The sequence below is a fragment of the Gigantopelta aegis genome, chromosome 6, assembly GCF_016097555.1.
Source record: "Gigantopelta aegis isolate Gae_Host chromosome 6, Gae_host_genome, whole genome shotgun sequence".
Classification (NCBI taxonomy): Eukaryota; Metazoa; Mollusca; class Gastropoda; order Neomphalida; family Peltospiridae; genus Gigantopelta; species Gigantopelta aegis.
In genome coordinates, this window is record NC_054704.1 from 88,578,453 (window position 1) to 88,597,748 (window position 19,296).

Sequence of the window (19,296 nt, forward strand, 5' to 3'; positions counted from 1 at the left end):
CACACGTGTAACTACACACATTTACAATGCTTAATCGCCTGTCTTACACACGTGTAACTACACACATTTACAATGCTTAATCACCTGTCTTACACACGTGTAACTACACACATGTACAATGCTTAAACACCTGTCTTACACACGTGTAACTACACACATGTACAATGCTTAATCACCTGTCTTACACACGTGTAACTACACACATTTACAATGCTTAAACACCTGTCTTACACACGTGTAACTACACACATTTACAATGCTTAATCACCTGTCTTACACACGTGTAACTACACACATGTACAATGCTTAATCACCTGTCTTACACACGTGTAACTACACACATGTACAATGCTTAATCACCTGTCTTACACACGTGTAACTACACACATGTACAATGCTTAATCACCTGTCTTACACACGTGTAACTACACACATGTACAATGCTTAATCACCTGTCTTACACACGTGTAACTACATACATTTACAATGCTTAATCACCTGCGTTTAAGAAAAACAGGCTGCGTAAATTCGGCTCATTAAGTTTTAATATACGCTAATGCATGTTGGCCAATCCCTAGAACGCTAATTTTTTAAGAAAACTAAATATTGCTTAAATCAACTTCTAGATATTAACGGCAAAAAAAGGTTTGAAAAAGATGAGATATTTCAACAATACTTTTAACATAATTATGTGTACAGTTTGGTTGTATTGATACACTGCTTACATCAGTTTAATTAAAAATAAAATGTTAACATTGTCGACAATGGCAATTGGTTTTGGTCTTTCGGGACGTGTAGTACCGTTTTTGATATACCTGGTGCGGAGTATTGGTATAATTTAAAATAATCCAGTGAATCCACTAGAGGGGTTAATCCCATGGGTGGATGCTGCGTCCCGCCTCTTAGTTATGTTACATGGCATAAACTGAATATTATCATTGCTTTAATCGGTGTTTATGTCTGTCGTAATACTTTACAAACGCAACCATGATATAGAGTATTCCTTCCTCAATTTTGTTTTCTGTAAAACTACAAGAACCCGAGTGAACTACCAAACTAAAGTAAAACCCAAAACCACAAGATCAAAATCATGTGTAGAGCCAGAGATGGGGTAATCGTATTCGCAATCGTAATCGATTACTTTCTTAAATAATCGTAATCTTAATCGATTACTTTTGTCAAGTAATCGCCCCATCTCTATTAAAAGTAAAAGATAAATGGAATTATTTTCAAGGTCGCATTTTAAAAGAAATACTTGAGACTAGTAGGTCCTGGGTTCGTGTCCCAACTGAGGTAGTGGGGGAATGTTTCCATTCCAATCCACTCCATCCCAGAGTGAGTGCATCACTAGGCTCAGTAAGGATGTGTAAGCCCACTTCACGGGTGTGATTATAGGTGTGTCTTCCTAGTGTATGACCCCCACATGGGAGATGATTACCCAGAATACCGAGACAGCTCAACTGACAGCAAGCGTGGAGCACGGTTCTGTCACGTAGTCCCATACTGAAAGAAAATACAGGGGCTTCACCATTCATCACATCACCATCCATGTTTAACTTGAAGTTACAACTAACCTGGGCAATCTTTCTACAAACTGCTGCTGCAATGGCAATTTAGGGCTTGAGGGTAATTGTAAAATTAGTTATTATAATGCATTAAAAATAATTGTTGGGGTTTTTTTTCCTTCTTTTTCTTCTTCTTTCTCTTCTAATTCAAATTGTAAATTCCATAGCCGTTTTACCCCTCCAATCCCCCTGTCTTGGATACATCTACCGGGGAATCCCGGAAGATATGCCCAAGACAGTCATGCTTGAACCTTCAATGGATGTAAGCTCGAGTCAAATGTTTGACTGATCGATCATCATCCATGTTTGTAATATTCGAAATATAACAATCTTTGTCTCTGTGTTAAATGTATAAGGCGGGGTTTGTTTTGTTTGTTGTTGTTGTTGTTTTGTTTCGGGGGTGGGTGATGGTGGGGTTTTTTGGGTTTTTTTTAATTAAATGAATTTTTTAAAATACATGAGAACTGCATCTGACCGAGTTTCTGTCGCCATGGTTCTTGATGTGTGGTATTCACGTCAATATGTTTAACAAATAAAAATACAAACTCTTTTTCACACAACTATAACAAGTGTATTTCATTTTAGCTTACATCAAACACTGAACAGATTGAAAACGAAAGTACTGTACAGAGCATATTACATTGGCTGCACGAGTCACGTTCATATGTATACATTAAACACTGAACAGATTGAAAATGAAAGTACTGTACAGAGCATATTACATCAAAACGAAAGTACTGTACAGAGCATATTACATCAAAACGAAAGTACTGCACGGAGCATATTACATTAGCTGCACGAGTCACGTTTATGTGTATACAGTCAAACTTGCTATAAAAGACACCTTGCTTATCAAGAACCTGTCTATAACGGACAACTTAAATTAATGCAGTTTTTAAAGATGATGAACAATGGTTGTATGATGGAGAATATTTAAATATTGTTGATAATTTTATATATTTAGTAATTACATTTAATTACAATATCGACATCCAATAACCAATGATTAATAAATCAATTTGCTGTAGTAGTGTCGTTAAACAAAACAAAAACGTTAACTTTTAATTACAATAACGCATTCACTGTTGCACAAAAGAAGCTATCGGAACAAGGTAGAGAGGTTAAGTTTGCGACGTTACGTGAGTTAGCGGATTACTAATTGAACTATAAAACAACACTTCGCCTATTTGACATGTAAGTTAACAGTATCTTAGCCTATTTCTCTGAAGTGTGGGGCATACATAGAGGTGCCAATATATAACAGGTTCATACTGATTTTTGTAAGCAATTGCTTGGCATTAGAAAATGTTCTACTCATAATGCAGACGATATCCACTAAAATACAAAAGACTATACCGAATACTTAAATACCAATGTGATTACTGAATCCCATAGGCATGCATTACAATTATTGTGTTATTGTATTATACATATATATATTTTTTTTGTTCTGGATTATCTATTTGATAATCGAATTCTCTTGTGTGTACATATATATACATATATATACATATATGTACATATTGTGTGTGTGAATATATATTATGCTGACAAGCTTGTAGCATAAAGAAATAAAAGAATTGAACTGAATTGTATCTATCGGTAAAGACCACCTGTTCATGAAGAACAGTTTAGATCAATGCAGTTTTTATCTATCGGTACAGAATAACTGCAAAATGAGGCCGCTTGCAAAAAACTCACCTACTGTCATCAAATGCAGAATACAGTTGTATTAGTTCAATGGCGGATCTAATTAGGGCCCCCGGGGGCCCTCTCTTCCCCCCCCCCCCCCCCCCCCACACACACACACGCGTAAAGTTTGCGAAAGTTATATTTTTATTTTATATTTTAATTTTTAACGTTTGAGAATCCGAGTAATCCTTTTGAGTACGTGTGTGGCCTTACTCCTCCCCCCTCCCCCCAAATAGATTTTCTGGATTCGCCATTGTAGCTATCCATTTATGTTCGTAGTTGCATGGTATTTTCAAAGCAAGATAAACTGTAAGCCATTACCTGAAGAAAAAAAACAGATCAACCAGAAGACACTTTCTATAATTTTATTGGCGTATTTGTTTTAAGTTTATGACGTATAGTTTGTTGAACGAACTGTGGACAAAAATAGATCGCTGATATTTATATATAAGACGTCTGATGATTACGATTGAATGTTGAGCTAACCTGTGAGTATTGTTTATCAACGTGTTAAAATATTGTCCAGTTCCAATTCCAATTCTTTATTAACTTTGAGCTTTTAAATTATATATCTGTAGATTTTGTATAAATATGTACATAATTCGTTCACATTATTAGTAGAAAATAATTCTATAAATGGGTCGATTTCAAAATATGTTCATTTCAATCGATGATGTAGATAGAATATTTAATAAAAATGTAAAACTGAGGTGGGTTTTTTGGAGTGGGTTTGGGGTTGGGGTTGTTTCGGTGGGGTTTTTTTTTTGGGGGGGGGTTGGGGGGATGGGGTTCAATGTATTGTGTACCATTAAATCAAATCAAATAAATATCTTATTCACTAAATATTTACTTTGAATGATAAATGTATCTATGTATTGAAATTAATTTTGAGGAACCTTTTTTGTTCTCAAAAAGTATCAATTAATTATTCTTTTATATTAAAAATAATTAATTATAGCAGCTATGCTTTTATGGCAATACCCTGTCAAAACAAACAAACACACAAACACACGTCTAAGTTTAGCGAGATAGATTATCCCCTTTAAAGCATATGAGAAACAGAGTTGTCTCCCATTAATACTATAAACCTGGGATAAGTTCAGACAACCGTTTGTTGCTAACACTAGTTAAGACTGTTTTTTTACGCTACACATTAAACTGAATGACCACATCGGGAACCAGTCAAATAGTTTGCAAACGTTTATCTGTCCCGGAGCAAGTCACTGGCTATCCAGAGACAGACTCCGGGACGGACATGCTCGAAACTCTAGTGGTATATGAGCATGTTAAAATTATTCGCACTCGCAAACGTTTAGCAAAAAACTTTGGCCCGACATATGCATACTGGCTCTCATTCTTATAGAGGGCAGCTCGTTTTTGCCCGAATTAAACTAAAATGCCCGAATCTTTTTGTAAGTTAGCATTATTGCCAAACAGCTATATATATAGATATATATATATATATATATAGGGTTGCAAACGAATCACTACGTATTTTCAAATGTATTACAACTAATTTTGCGGGTAGAATGGTGGAAATGCATGGTAAAAAGGCTTTCAGGTTGGCACATTTTCCCCGAATATCTCTATCATTTTTGCCCGAATTTGATCATTTTCTCCAGCATTAGGGGGCAGTTGCTACCGCCCTCCCCCCACGACCATCCTTCCGCCTCCTGTCTCGTGCGCTTATGGGACCAAGTAACATTAATTTTGTTTTTATATATGGAAACAATAGCAGCCATACGTCGTTATATATATATTATCTTTTGGATACTCAGCAAACTAATGAATTAGTATTCTTTACGATCAAGGTGATGAGAATAACGTTTGACGGATTCATTTTTCGAGAACCATAATCGTTAAAATAAAATATCGTCACTTGAGGTCCCTCCACTCCACCCTCCCCCACCCCACTTTCTGTAATTAATGTAATCTAGCCTAAAATAACTAGTGGTTGGAGATGGGGCAGTCAAAAAGAAGAAGGTCACAATAATATAGACAAAAAGAGCATTTTAAAACTAACAATATTTTGCTGGTAACACCTACCCTTGAACTGCCAACTTAACCCACGCTAGGTTTGACCTTGGTGATTGCCAGTTATAGGTGTGCTTAACAGTTTCAATTAGCTGTTGTAATAAACTCGATATAAATATGGAATTTGTCTGTATAGCAGAAATAATTCGAGTGAGTTTTTCCATTCCATAGTGATTTTGTCTGCCATACTGTTTCTTCCTACAACACAATAGTTACAGTTAATAAGTGCAGTCACGATGCTTTAAGAAACGGACAGCAATTATGAGCGTATGCAGGGGTGGGAGGGTTTCGGGAGGTCGAAACTCATACCTGCTGAAACAAATTTTCTTTTACTCAATTTATTTTCCATGACTGGACCCCCTATAAACATCGTTCGACACAGCCTGGACCCCCCCCCCCCCCCCCTACAAAAATTCCTGCATGCGCGCCTGGGTTTAAATTAATATTAATTTATCATAGTTACACATGACTCTTAAAAAACAACAATCAAGGTAAACGTACTGATCCAACTTTTGGTACTGACATTCGCGAAGACTATAAGACGAAGATACTACTATATACTAAGTGAAGTGGTCAGACGAAACACCGTATACGTTGATGGGAACTGGCAGGTGTGTGTGGCATTGATAATCACAGGGGACATGCACATGTTGTGACTGGAGAGACAAGGACTGGGATGTGGAGTGGACATAAAATGAAGTTATACAAATAAGTGGACTTGCGAGCTAGGAAAAATTACTTCTAATTAAAAGAAGAGAAAGAGAAGGAGGCTGTGAAATATAATAATAATAATAATAATAATCATCATCATAATAATAATAATAAACAACTGTGATTTTTATTAATTTTCTTAAATACAATATTAACGTGAATATCTTACAGTGGCCGGTTATGGGATAAATAAAATTTGACAGATGAACATTACTATTCGCAATGACATAATGTTACTAAATATAACGCCTTGTGAAGCGTTTAACAATTATGTCTGTCTGTGGGGTTGATTCTGATAACAATATATAATTAAAGCTACAATACCCCCAAAAAAACTACAAAAAAACAACAACAAAAAACATTTAATATCTTTAACTAATGTAAACAACAAACACAACGGTATTTTAAACAAACTTATCTTTAAAAATAGTTTATAAAACTTGTGTTTTATCAAGCTTATGTTTAACAGTGTTTTATCAAACTTGTGTTTAACAGTATTTTATCAAGCTTGTGTTTAACAGTTGTTTATCAAGCTTATGTGTAACAGTGTTTTATCAAACTAGTGTTTAACATAGTTTTATCAAACTTGTGTTTAATAGAGTTATCTATGGACCGACATATTCAAATCCTTCTGCAACATAAGATGTTTCAACGCCATTTTTGATACATAATATATTAAAACACGCCAGACGCGTCCCATGTTGAGGGTCAATATGGCGATTGTATGTGGTCAAAGTTAAACATAAAAGGCAACATAAATTTAAGAATGGTTCTTCACGAAAACAATAAAAGAAAGTAGATAATCTCTTCTCTACGTAAATATTAAAAATATACTCAATAGTGTGACTGTATATATGATATCTAGTTAACCACTGAACACGGTTATAACAGGTGTGTATATAATATTAAATCTCGGATGTAGACCGATACATGACGAATATCTAATTTTTTGTGTCAAAAACACAGTCAACAACATTGTATTATAAACGTATATGAAAAGTCATGCAAAACAGTGTATATTAAATTAGTTTGTGTCCGTGTTGTTTTCATGATCACCAAAATCACGACCAGTGTTATATAAGCATTAGCAGATATTAAGTGATATAATATTATTAACACTGATTTCATGACCAACAAAATTGTGAACACTGTGTTTGGTTTGTTCCGAGATCGCATCATGTTGGTGAGCTGTAAATTCACGTTTGATGTTCTGTCCTAGTTAAATTGTTCCACAGCAGACACGTGCGAGTTTGTCTAATCTTCTAATGAGGTAACATTTCTATCGAGAGTAGTTGTGACCTTGTGATTGGCTAGAACGCCGGTCACGTGCGTTCCTCCGCGTGTAGCCACACCCCTTTATCAGGACGAAGCAATCCAGCGAAAGAAAATTTCAGTGGTATCTGCAAAAACAATGAGATTGTTTCAATCATTCTTAGTATAAATATTCTTAATAATATTTAAAAAAAATTAATAATTTATAATTTTTATCAAGTTTCAAAACTGTACGAACTTTCATAAAAAATTACAAACAAAAAACAAATTTTAAAAAAGGTTGAAAACAAATTAATTTAATTTACCAAAAAACCCATATAGATTCAATCGCATTTTAATACAGAGCAGAGGTCGAAATACTGCACATCTGGCCAGTTTATAACGGTCAACATCACCACGGGCCGGGGGAATTTTTTTTTCCCTTGTCATCCCGTATTAGTTGGAGTCAGTCATGTTTGGTCCGGCATGCTTTGATTCGGGTCGGAAGAATTTATAGCTTGCCGGACCGAATATCCTATTTAAGACAATTTCGACCCTTGCATAGGTAAGTCAAAATGTTGGAACAGAGATGATAAGGAAAGCACTTACACCTGATTTGTTATTATGCCTTACAATGGCTGTTCTATCAGCAGCAGTGATTGATGATGAGATTTAGCCTATTTGTTATTATGTCTTACAATGGCTGTTCTGACAGCAGCAGTGATTGATCATGAGATTTAGCCTATTTGTTATTATGCCATACAATGGCTGTTCTATCAGCAGCAGTGATTGATGATGAGATTTAGCCTATTTGTTATTATGCCTTACAATGGCTGTTCTATCAGCAGCAGTGATTGATGATGACATTCAGCCTATTTGTTATTATGCCTTACAATGGCGTTCTAACAGCAGCAGTGATTGATCATGAGATTCAGCCTATTTGTTATTATGCCATACAATGGCTGTTCTACAAGCAGCAGTGGTTGATGATGAGATTCAGCCTATTTGTTATTATGCCATACAATGGCTGTTCTAACAGCAGCAGTGATTGATGATGAGATTTAGCCTATTTGTTATTATGCCATACAATGGCTGTTCTAACAGCAGCAGTGATTGATGATGAGATTTAGCCTATTTGTTATTATGCCTTACAATGGCTGTTCTAACAGCAGCAGTGATTGATGATGAGATTTAGCCTATTTGTTATTATGCCATACAATGGCTGTTCTATCAGCAGCAGTGATTGATGATGAGATTTAGCCTATTTGTTATTATGCCTTACAATGGCTGTTCTATCAGCAGCAGTGATTGATGATGAGATTTAGCCTATTTGTTATTATGCCTTACAATGGCTGTTCTATCAGCAGCAGTGATTGATGATGAGATTTAGCCTATTTGTTATTATGCCATACAATGGCTGTTCTAACAGCAGCAGTGATTGATGATGAGATTTAGCCTATGCAATAATGAATTTGATGATAATTATACTTTTTTCATTTGCACTGCAATCTGTTGTATAAAATGATATCAGATCTGATTTGGGTTTAAAAATTAAAAGTATGTTTTTATGTGAATTTTAGTGTTATATTTAGATTATAACTATATGCCTATGCACTTTTGAAACAATGGGGGATGGCGGGATTTAGCTCAGTTGGTTGAGTGCTCGCTTGAGGTGTTTGTGTCACAGGATCGAACCACCTCAGTGGATCCATTCAACTGACTGGGGTTTTTTCTCGTTCCAACCAGTGCATCACAACTGGACAAAGGCTATGGTATGTGTTTTTCTGTCTGTGGGAAGATCTCTTGCTGTATTAAGAAAAATATAGCTCTGATGACTACGTGTCAGAATTACCAAACATGTGACATCCAATAGCCAATGATTAATTAATCAATGTTCTCCAGTAGTGTCGATAAATAAAACAAACTTTTTGTTTTTAGACAAACGACTAGAGGCGGCGTTAACCACCAACTAACTATGATAGAGGCTAATATTACAGTTATCTCCCCTTACTATGCCTGGCTTTTTAGGATATATGTTCTGAACTTATAGAACAATTAGACTAGCTGCTATTTATTCACTTTCGTATTTAAAATGATATCATATGACTGAGATTATTAGGGCTATGGTAAATCTGAAAGTTGTGATGGCATGCACTCATGAATAATCACTGTCAGAAAGGTGCAACACAACATAATGACGTGGTTAGGTGTGTGTGTGGGGGGGGGGGGGGGGGCTATGATTATAGACTAGGACTATATATATAACAAAATAAATAGTGGGGTGGGGGGAATCAGGGCATACTGGACTGCAGAAAACGCTTTAAAGGTCTCACGTTAACCCGAATACGTTTTTCAGGAACTAGTCAAATAGTTCCCAAACTTTAGTGTGTGTCGCTCGCATTCACTGAACTCAGGGCTGCTATAATTCTATAGGAAGTACTAAACCAAATAACTTCCGGCTGGGTCAAAGTTCGAAGTGCACTCCAACTTTTGATAGAGCAGTTAATAACACAAGTGATAAATGTGAGTGTTTGTTGTAAAAAAAAATTGGTTTCATCTGAGCAAATTTTTTTATTATTTCATCTAGTACCATTGTGCTTGAAACCTGTATGGGGTACCTGTAAAAAAAACGTACTCATATTTTCTGCGGATTAGGTTAGTTATAGACGCCACCCGCTATCTCTGAAATGAGCAGCTTAACGCCCATTTTTTCCAATTTACTTTAAGGGTGAGGGGCGGTAGTATTTTTTATCTGTGATGTATATGTGGAGCGATACGCTGCAGGTAGGAGTTTTAGCCAAATATGTTACTATTGTCGTTATTGTCGTTACCCAATAGCGTCTTCTCCAGCTGGACAGAAGGGGAATTTCTCTGTTTTTATTGGGGGGAGGGGGGGGGGGCACTTCCAAGGGTACCTGCGTGTTCTGTGAGGCGGTGAACCTGTATTTCTGGAAGACTCGAACTAACGTCACTTTTATCGCTAACACCGCCAGCCTCATCCCGATACACGATCTAGGGCCGTTGCCAAAAGGGAGGTAATCGAAAGGTCCGTGTTTGCTCTTGTTCTCGGGGCTAAATCTGAAATACATCAATTATAATGACGTTTTGTATATGTTATTTCTAAAAATATTAAATGATAAAAACAGTCACAACTTTCATAAATGAAAAAAATAAAAAATTCTTTAAATCTGTGCATTTCATTGACAAACATGAATCATCTGTGAGAATTCCTAGACTTCCGACATGAAGAGTTCAACACTATATATTTATATGAAGCATTATCTAACAGCTTTTGAACCATGGGGGTCCTTCTGAGAGAGAGAGAGAGAGAGAGAGAGAGAGAGAGAGGGGGAGGGGGAGGGGGGGCGGCAACATAATAGGCCACGGACAGATTATCTAGGTAAAAAAACCCTGATATAGTTGAATTAGAATTGAGCCAGTGTCTTGACTTATAAGTCATATAATGAGCTATGATGAGGCATTAATATAGACTAGTGTCTTAAATAAATATCGTTTAAGAAAACAGAATATACTTGAACTATCACGAGTGACGTCTTGCAGTACCATTTCATAATGTCTTATGGTGCGAGTTATTTGTTTTCACAAACAAGACGTGGTTACCTCTCAGGGTCGAACTCCTCCGGGTTTTCCCATCGCTCCGGGTCGTGGTGTATGGCGTAGATGGGGATAGCCACAGTGAGACCCTTAGGGATCTTCACGCCGTTGATTTCCGTGTCTTGCAGCGCAGTCCTGTCTGCTCTGAAACACAACAATCAGACAAACCATCTCACACGTGCTTTCATTCGCTGAAGGTTGAAGCACGCATGGCTTGGGTAAACCCCCAGAGTTTCCCGAATTTCCTGTATAAGCCTAATATGCTAGTCATCAGCTTGTTTCAATGTAAATACACATAGGCGCGGTCAATCTTACCACGGCCAATCTTACCACGAGATACCTATAACTAGAAAACTTAGCATTCTTCAGGGCTAAGCCTTAATATTTATACTTTTGGTTTAATACTTTACATTCTTTGAGGATTTTAATATTAATAGTATCATCATCATCGTCGTCGTCGTCGTCGTCATCGTCGACACCGTTGTTGTTTCCGTTTGTGGTGAATGAGTTTGTTTTAACTACACTTGTAGCGAATAATTTCATAAGCAGACATAGGGTATTGGTTTCTCTACGTGTTGTGTTATTTATACTATATATGTTACTTGTGGAAATCAAACAATCAAACTTTTCAGGGCAAGCTATATCATCCTCTCCCAGTAAAATGCCATCCCATATGTTTGTATTAATACTTATCCAATTATGGAAGAAACTTGGAACTCGCACTTTTGATGACGCGTGTAACCATACTTAATATATTATTCACCACAATTAGATTTATAGTCGACAACTGATAAAACAAGAAAAGATGAGTTATAAGTTAATATAGGAATATGGTTGGTCAATGTCTTACCTTAATCCAGGTGGATATATTCTCAGCGTCTCACTCACGCACATATCGAGATATTCCAGTTTGCTGATATTGTCGTAGTTAGGTTGATCCTTAAATAATCAAATGTTTTTGTATATAATATTTTGTTAACAAAAGTAAACACATATATCATTTGCAGGTTATATCTTTATTTTTGATGAAAGATGCATTAATAGAAGCTTACAGTATTCAGTATCTTTTGTAACCTACAGTAACAACATCACAGTGTATCAAGATAGCAGTCACGACTTTGTCAAAACAGTCTCAGTCTGCATTATTAGAGATATGATTTTTGATTACGGTAAGGCCTCTGTCGTTCAGATACAATGATTGAAGCTGTATGCATTAAAATAACTCTACAATATCAACAAAAGAATTATGATTTCGTTTTTTAAAAGATCATTACGCTTAACAAAACAAGCAACTGTTGAACAATTAAGTCCATACCATTATATTCTAATACATCACTGATAAACGCGGTTTAAACGGAATGTATGTCAATTTATTTATTTTTAATTCACAAACGCATACAGTCAGCTTGTATTAATACGCACTTCCGGAAGTAGTTCGTCGATCTCGGCCAGGAGCTTGTCCTGCACATCCGGGTGAGTGGCCAGGTTGTAGACGACCAGCGAGAGGGTGGTGGAGCTCGTGTCGTACCCAGCCAGGAAGAACAGCAGAGCCTGGGCGTTGATCTCGTCGTCAGTCAAACCTGCAAAATCAGTGATGGTTAAAAATACTAAGTAAATAACAACTAACTCAAATACATACATGCAGATTCGAATTGTTTCACGTGTATGTCCTCTCATCCCAATTTTTTCTCTCTCTCTCTCTCTCTCTCTCTCTCTCTCTCTCTCTCTCTCTCTCTCTCTCTCTCTCTCTCTCTCTCTCTCTCTCTCTCACACACACACACAAACACACACACACAGAAGAAATAAAGGTTCTGTGCACCTTAGTTATCCAATATTGTTCTATTTTCCTTCTGTGTTTTAGAGAACTATGATTATGAGTAACGCTATATTTGACTTGTTTACTTTAAGCTTTTCATTATTAGTATTCTAGAAGCAATTCACTGTTTTATTTCCAGTTAATGCATAGATATGTACGTTATTAACACAGCGCATGAACGAATGATTAAAAACATAAAGCATGCGTCATATACTCATGCAGAGTTTAAAATAGCATGGCTACCTTTAGTGTGTCCATTTTGTTGTTTCCCGCCACCATCACTAAGTTTATACTTGCCGCCGCCGCTGCTGCCGTCTGCAATGCCGTTACGCTGGTGTCGATGTTCTTCCTCGGCGTTGATGGCCACTTGTATGAAGTCGGTGCGTTCGCGAGCCTGCGTGACAATATACACAATATATATCACAATATACGTAACGCAATTTTCGTCAAATTATCAGTATCAAGTGCTAAAAACTCTCATGTATCCAACCACACCCTTGTAATCTCGTGTTTAATGTTCTTTCTATGTACAATACTTTTTGCTTACATGTTTGTCGTTCTTCCGCTGGGCAATAATCTCCTTGGTAACGTCCACAAAAAATTTAGTTTTCTTTTCAGCAAACAGGTGAAATCCCAGACGAGACATTAATGGAACCAGAAATGGGAAGAATGCTGTAAAACAAGGTTGGTATAATTATATTTAAACATGTAGAGGATATTTCAGAAAGATTGAATATGATATATTTTTGTAATATCGAACAGAAAGATTGATGTATGGTTACTGCATAAAATACAAAAATATTTCTTATGAAGTATTACTCACTGGCAATGATGATAAATGGTGACCCCAGTGTCATACAGTTGAGTACCTGACGCGCATGCTCAGCGAACGGGTCATTGGGGACAAGTTGGGACTGGGTCTCCATACCAAAGGCCGCCTGTGAGATGAAGTCCATTATGAAATGTTCAAAGTACCTGGAACAATAAATACAAGTGTTAATGTTAAATAAACATTGACACTAAAATTGATGACTGTTTACCAGGTGATAAAAAGAAGAGTTTCCGGACAAGTGATCAAGAATGTTCCTATAAATGTTATGTTTGGCAGAAAGCTTGGTGATTAACAGCTACATATTTAACCGAAACATTGTTGAAAAGTGATGTTGTCGGGTTTCTTTATTTAGTGTGTGCAGTACTGGTTAATATGTGAAACATTTGAAATTGACAGTTTAAGAAATGTAATGGTATTTAACGTCTAACATAAGATTAACGTTGTATTAAAGCGGGAATCTTTACCTACTTGGTGGTAGGCATAAATCCCACGTTTTCATTATAGAGTTGTATATGACGACAGAGAGTGATAATAACTGTCAAAATGTCCATCTAACACTCGAATGGGAGAGTACTCGGACTAGTCTATACAGAGTGTTTTACGGTAATGAGTTAAAATCCTACTTTTTTATATCAATCTCCGCACTGACTTTGGTCTTGGCCGTCAGCTGACTGAGTAAGACGTCATTCGCACCGTTCAGTACGCTCACCATCTGTAAACAAAAACAGGACAATATTACATACACACGGACACGTACTGAGACACTCACAGACACATATATACGTCACAGACACGGATACACGTCACAGGCACGGATACAAATGAATGAATGAATGTTTAACGACACCCTAGCACGAAAAACACTTCGGCTATTGGGTGTCAAACTGTGGTAATGGAAAAATAATGTCAGGCACGAATACACGTCACAGACACGGATACACGTCACCGACACGCACACAAACACGGACATAGGTGCACAGACACATGCACAGTTATTGACAAATGGACACACACGCATTATATATAACGTTCCATAAAATCTGTTCGTTAAATCTATCACCAGTCACATATATAATTCCATGTACGAAAAATAAATTATGTGTGTATTTAACATTTACGATATCAAGCCATATATCATGTTTGGTATAACATAACATACATGTAACGTGTTACTTATAATGAAACTCGTTGTCATACACTATTATACATAGTTTTCCTAGAAGATACTTACGAGCGTATATATTGCCATTGAAATGTGTTCTAAATATTGTAGGTACTAACTCGTTTGAGTTTGGCTCCAATGAAGTCGGCGTGGTTAAGTTTCACTAATATTACACTAATAAATACTTCTATATTGTTTGTGAAATGTATTATACAATAGGTGCTGACTCGTTTGAGTTTGGCTTCGCTGACGGCCGGCGTGATGAAGTTTTATTTATAGCAATAGATACTTATATATTGTTAGTGAAATGTATTATACAATAGGTACTCACTCGTTTGAGTTTGGCTCCGCTGAAGGCCGGCGTGATGAAGTTGCGGATGAACCGCCAGTGGTCGTCCTTGGTGAAAATGAGAGACTTGCTGATGGGGAAACCGACCAGCTCCTCCGCCATGTCCTGCCAACAGAGACATTCATCCACACAGGTAAAAACGATATCATTAGACCAGTTTCTAAAACCATATACAACAAAACATCAAATTGATGTAATTACGGTAAACACAGCTGTTAACCATACACTGATAAAATATCGTATTAGACTGCTCATAAAGATCAAGTAAGAATAACAGTCATGTAATACAGATGTATTAGATTATGTTATAACAAACCCTCTCCACTTGAGGGTCACACATTTACTTTACTACTAGCTGAAAAACATTGTAATTGTCAATAGCATATGAAGTCATCCAAAGATACAACTTTTGCAGTAGATTATGCCATAATTAGCTTTTGCGTCTCCTACTTCAAATATTGTTCCTACGGATGTGATGTGAGAGTACATTATATGTTATCTGATATGCAGGGACCCACTTCCATGAATCGATCTTTACGCTAACTTCACCTTAAACGCATAGCTACCTTATGCACTTTGGGTGATCTTAGCGCTAAAATCGCTTCGTAAAACGAGCCCCTGCATATCAGATCAAATACAACGTACTGTCACATGATACATTTGTGGAGTAAGAAACTCACCCTTCTGTTTGGAAAGTTGTTGAAATCTTTGACCATTATGTGTTTGAGGAGTTCAGCGTCAGACACCACGAGGACAGGGAACCTCGTCTCAAACGAACTGAAACCAGAACGAAAGAAAGAGAAAAAGAAAGAAATGTTTTATTTAATAACGCACTCAGCACATTGTATTTACGGTTATATGGCATCAGACATATAGTTAAGGACCACTTAGATATTGAGAGAGGAAACCCGCTGTCGCCACTTCATGGGCTACTCTTTTTGATTAGCAGCAAGGGATCTTTTATATGCACCATCCCACATACAGGGTAGTATATACCACGGCCTTTGATATACCAGTCGTGGTGCACTGGCTGGAACGAGAAATAGCCCAATGGGCCCACCGACGGGGATCGATCCCACACCGACCGCGCATCGAGCGAGCGCTGTACCACTGGGCTACGTCTCGTCCCCTCAAACCAGAACGAGGTATTAATGTTTTATACAGTGTACGATTCACGTCAGTTCAAACATTATCTCTGTAATAACGAGCTACGCACTTATGTTAACTGAATTTACTGAAGAAAATACGACATATACTAGTGAGTATAATGTTCAAAATAAGCAGGAGATATTCAAATATAACACAATATAACAGAGATGTAAAACAGTATTAAGTTTTATTGCAATATTAATAAATGGTAAAACACAAGCATTCATATGACAAGGAATTGGTACTAAAGATTATAACCAGGATAGTGATGTAGGTCCGGAGGAGACACAGATAGGCAACATGGGTGGTGATGTTTTCAATATTTGCACTAGTAACGGGTAAAGCCCCCGCGATTCGTCAAGCACGCACGAATCCGACGTGGCATGCTCCTGATTTAACGTCCAATAACATTTGGGGGAATGCTGTCCCATTTCTCCTGGAAAGCGGCGCCTAATTCAGCGAAGTTGGCTTAGGGCTGGCCACGGTAGTGTGGTGATATTCTGTTTAAGCAGATACGCAGTGACCAGTAGACTCCGGTGAGCACGGGCGTTGTCGTCCTGAAAAACAAAATGACGTCCAGCGTGACGTGTGAAGGGCACAACGATCGGTGCAAGGATGTTATCACGGTAGTACTGTCCAGTGACCCTCCCATGAACAATATGCAGCTAAGTTCTGGCAGTCATGGTGATGCCACCCCACACCATAACGGACCTTCCTCCAAATCGGTCATGAGGACGAACGTTGGCGTAGCGTTCATTTGGGACATCGCCAGACACGATGTCGTCGATCATGGAAGTCTAGTTGAATCTGGACTCGTCTGAAAACATTACCTGAGCCCAACGTCTGTTAACTCAATGTCTACGATGTGTATACGACGTCTGACAGCAATGTGTCTCGCATTTAAATGTGGGATAACGTAGGGTCGACATGCGTGGAGGTTACTTCTATGCAGTTTGTTACGAATAGTCTGACTGTAACGCCAGTTGCAACACGGAGTTCTCTTGCAATTTGATTGGCTGACTGACCTAGATTCTTCAACGTGTAAATCTAATGAAGCAGTCCTGAACCGGATTTGTGGCTCTTGGCAGTCCTGATAGGGGATGATTATCCACATTTCTGGTTTGTCGATATCGGGCCCATAATCGGCTAATGACTGATTGTGACACATTAAGTCTACGGGCCACAATTCGCTGGGTAGTGCCAACTTGGAGCATGCCTACAGCCCTGATACGTTCCTGACGTTGGAGACGTCGCATTGTTGAAAAGTTACACTATGTCGTAAAGAATGTGACAGCAAGGTTATGATTTAGTGTTCCAGTAACAAACATTAACATTAACGCACATTGTGCACTTATTTTGAGTTTTATATCTCATTTCGTTTTATAATTATTGATGTTTTAAATGGAATATCCCCTACTTATTTTTAACAGTATATAAAATAATGTTAACGGTCATAGGAAACAATGGATTAATAGTACCATTGTTATATGTCAACTAATACTAATAGTTAAAATAATGTGTTTAAAATAATGTAAAACTATAAGTCACATTATTTGATATGCATTTAATAGTACCTGAATTATGACTTTTAAAAGTGTTTTCCTTTTGCAGTGCACGCAATATTTTCACATATATGACGTTGTTAACTACGTGTACTCACCCGTAAACGTGGCCGTATTGTTGCATGTGGTAAACATCGGCGCCGTGTATTCCCTGTGTATATAAATATAGGAAATATACTTTAACATAGTAGGACCAATCTAGCAGGTTGAGAGAGGCAGAGGCAGTTCTCGTAAGAAAACATTAACTGAAAGTGCTCTTTTAGTAAAAACAAATACCCGTTTGTATAGCTGTAAAAGATCCTATATTATTGCGCCCTTTTTACTATCCCTTACTCTCCCTGGGCCCAGTTATTTTATACTAAGTACGACCTTGCATAGAACAGTATGCAGAACATCCACATTATAATGTGATAACGGCTACGGTACATATGAACAATGAATGAATGAATGAATGAATGTTTAACGACACCCCAGCACGAAAAATACATCGGCTATTGGGTGTCAAACTATGGTTAATGCAAAACTAAAGTGATGATCAACATCAATATAAAAATTCAACAGTTAAATAAAAACACAGTGTAAAGGACTGTGTAAAAATACAAATATCACAGATAGATATAATTAAAATTTAGAATAAAATTCAGTATCTCGTAAAAACTGCAATAAAAGTTCTGGATGGAATCGAAATGATTCCATCACATTTCTTTGTCCAAATATATCTTTTCGAGTTGCTGACAACTGCTTCATATGAACAAATACAGCGACATATTTTTTTTCTGTTCTTGCTTTATGTGGATTGATATGTATGTAATTACTAATATATTCACGGTGTGATAAAGTGTTTTGTAAAAAATAAATATAAATTACCCACGTAATGGTTAAAGTAGTTAGTTCAATTAAGCTACAGTTATTAAAAAATCGGGAAAAAATGTATATACCAAAAACTAATTGAAGCAGATAATTAGTTTTTCCACATAATAAATTTTGAATACTATTTATACATAATACACATTCTTACCATTCTGAGCTGAACTAAGGAATTCCCGAGGACCGGAAGTGGGGTAGGACCTTTGATTCCAAGAGCACGGAACATTCCGTGAGTCCATGACATGTACCTGTAAGTTTGTGAAAGTTTGTTAACGACAGTACACACCTTAATTATTACTATGCAACGTCCCAGCTTCCTCTAAACCTGTTGAAAACATACAACTCCATACTCCATTGAGCAGACGACATTCTTCAATACGAATTGCTGTTTTAGTTACTTCTTGATCAATGATTTTATCAACTGTACATAAAAATTGAAAATGTTTGTTATTTTCAAACAGAAATTATTGACCAACCCTACACCCACCTACCCGCTGTTTTAGTAGAAGCAGTAACAGGATATAGTGTGTAATTTTCAAGTATAATAATCGTTTATGAAAGAAAACTCTGAAGTACATACAATGTGTATCAAATTCAGTTGACAACGGATAACAAATCAGTGGGCACATTTCCGTGTAGTATTTATAAATGTTGATATCAATAAAAACAGGTAACCAGATGGTGTGATAAT

General features: G+C 37.0%; 1 protein-coding gene across 1 annotated transcript in view; it reads right to left on the reverse strand.

Annotated features, from left to right (window-relative positions):
* Positions 1–2,113: 2,113 nt before the first annotated feature.
* Positions 2,114–19,296, reverse strand: part of LOC121376062 (cytochrome P450 3A8-like) — a 28,072-nt gene continuing 10,889 nt past the window's right edge. The window contains exons 2-14 of the mRNA XM_041503841.1: positions 18,757–18,853; positions 17,837–17,889; positions 15,708–15,804; positions 15,010–15,132; positions 14,140–14,228; positions 13,508–13,659; positions 13,232–13,356; positions 12,928–13,078; positions 12,291–12,448; positions 11,719–11,807; positions 10,875–11,012; positions 10,169–10,331; positions 2,114–7,402 (exon numbers count right to left, since the gene is read on the reverse strand). Coding sequence (XP_041359775.1) covers positions 7,325–7,402; positions 10,169–10,331; positions 10,875–11,012; positions 11,719–11,807; positions 12,291–12,448; positions 12,928–13,078; positions 13,232–13,356; positions 13,508–13,659; positions 14,140–14,228; positions 15,010–15,132; positions 15,708–15,804; positions 17,837–17,889; positions 18,757–18,853 — 1,513 coding nt within the window. The 3' untranslated portion in view covers positions 2,114–7,324. The remainder of the gene's footprint in view (positions 7,403–10,168; positions 10,332–10,874; positions 11,013–11,718; positions 11,808–12,290; positions 12,449–12,927; positions 13,079–13,231; positions 13,357–13,507; positions 13,660–14,139; positions 14,229–15,009; positions 15,133–15,707; positions 15,805–17,836; positions 17,890–18,756; positions 18,854–19,296) is intronic.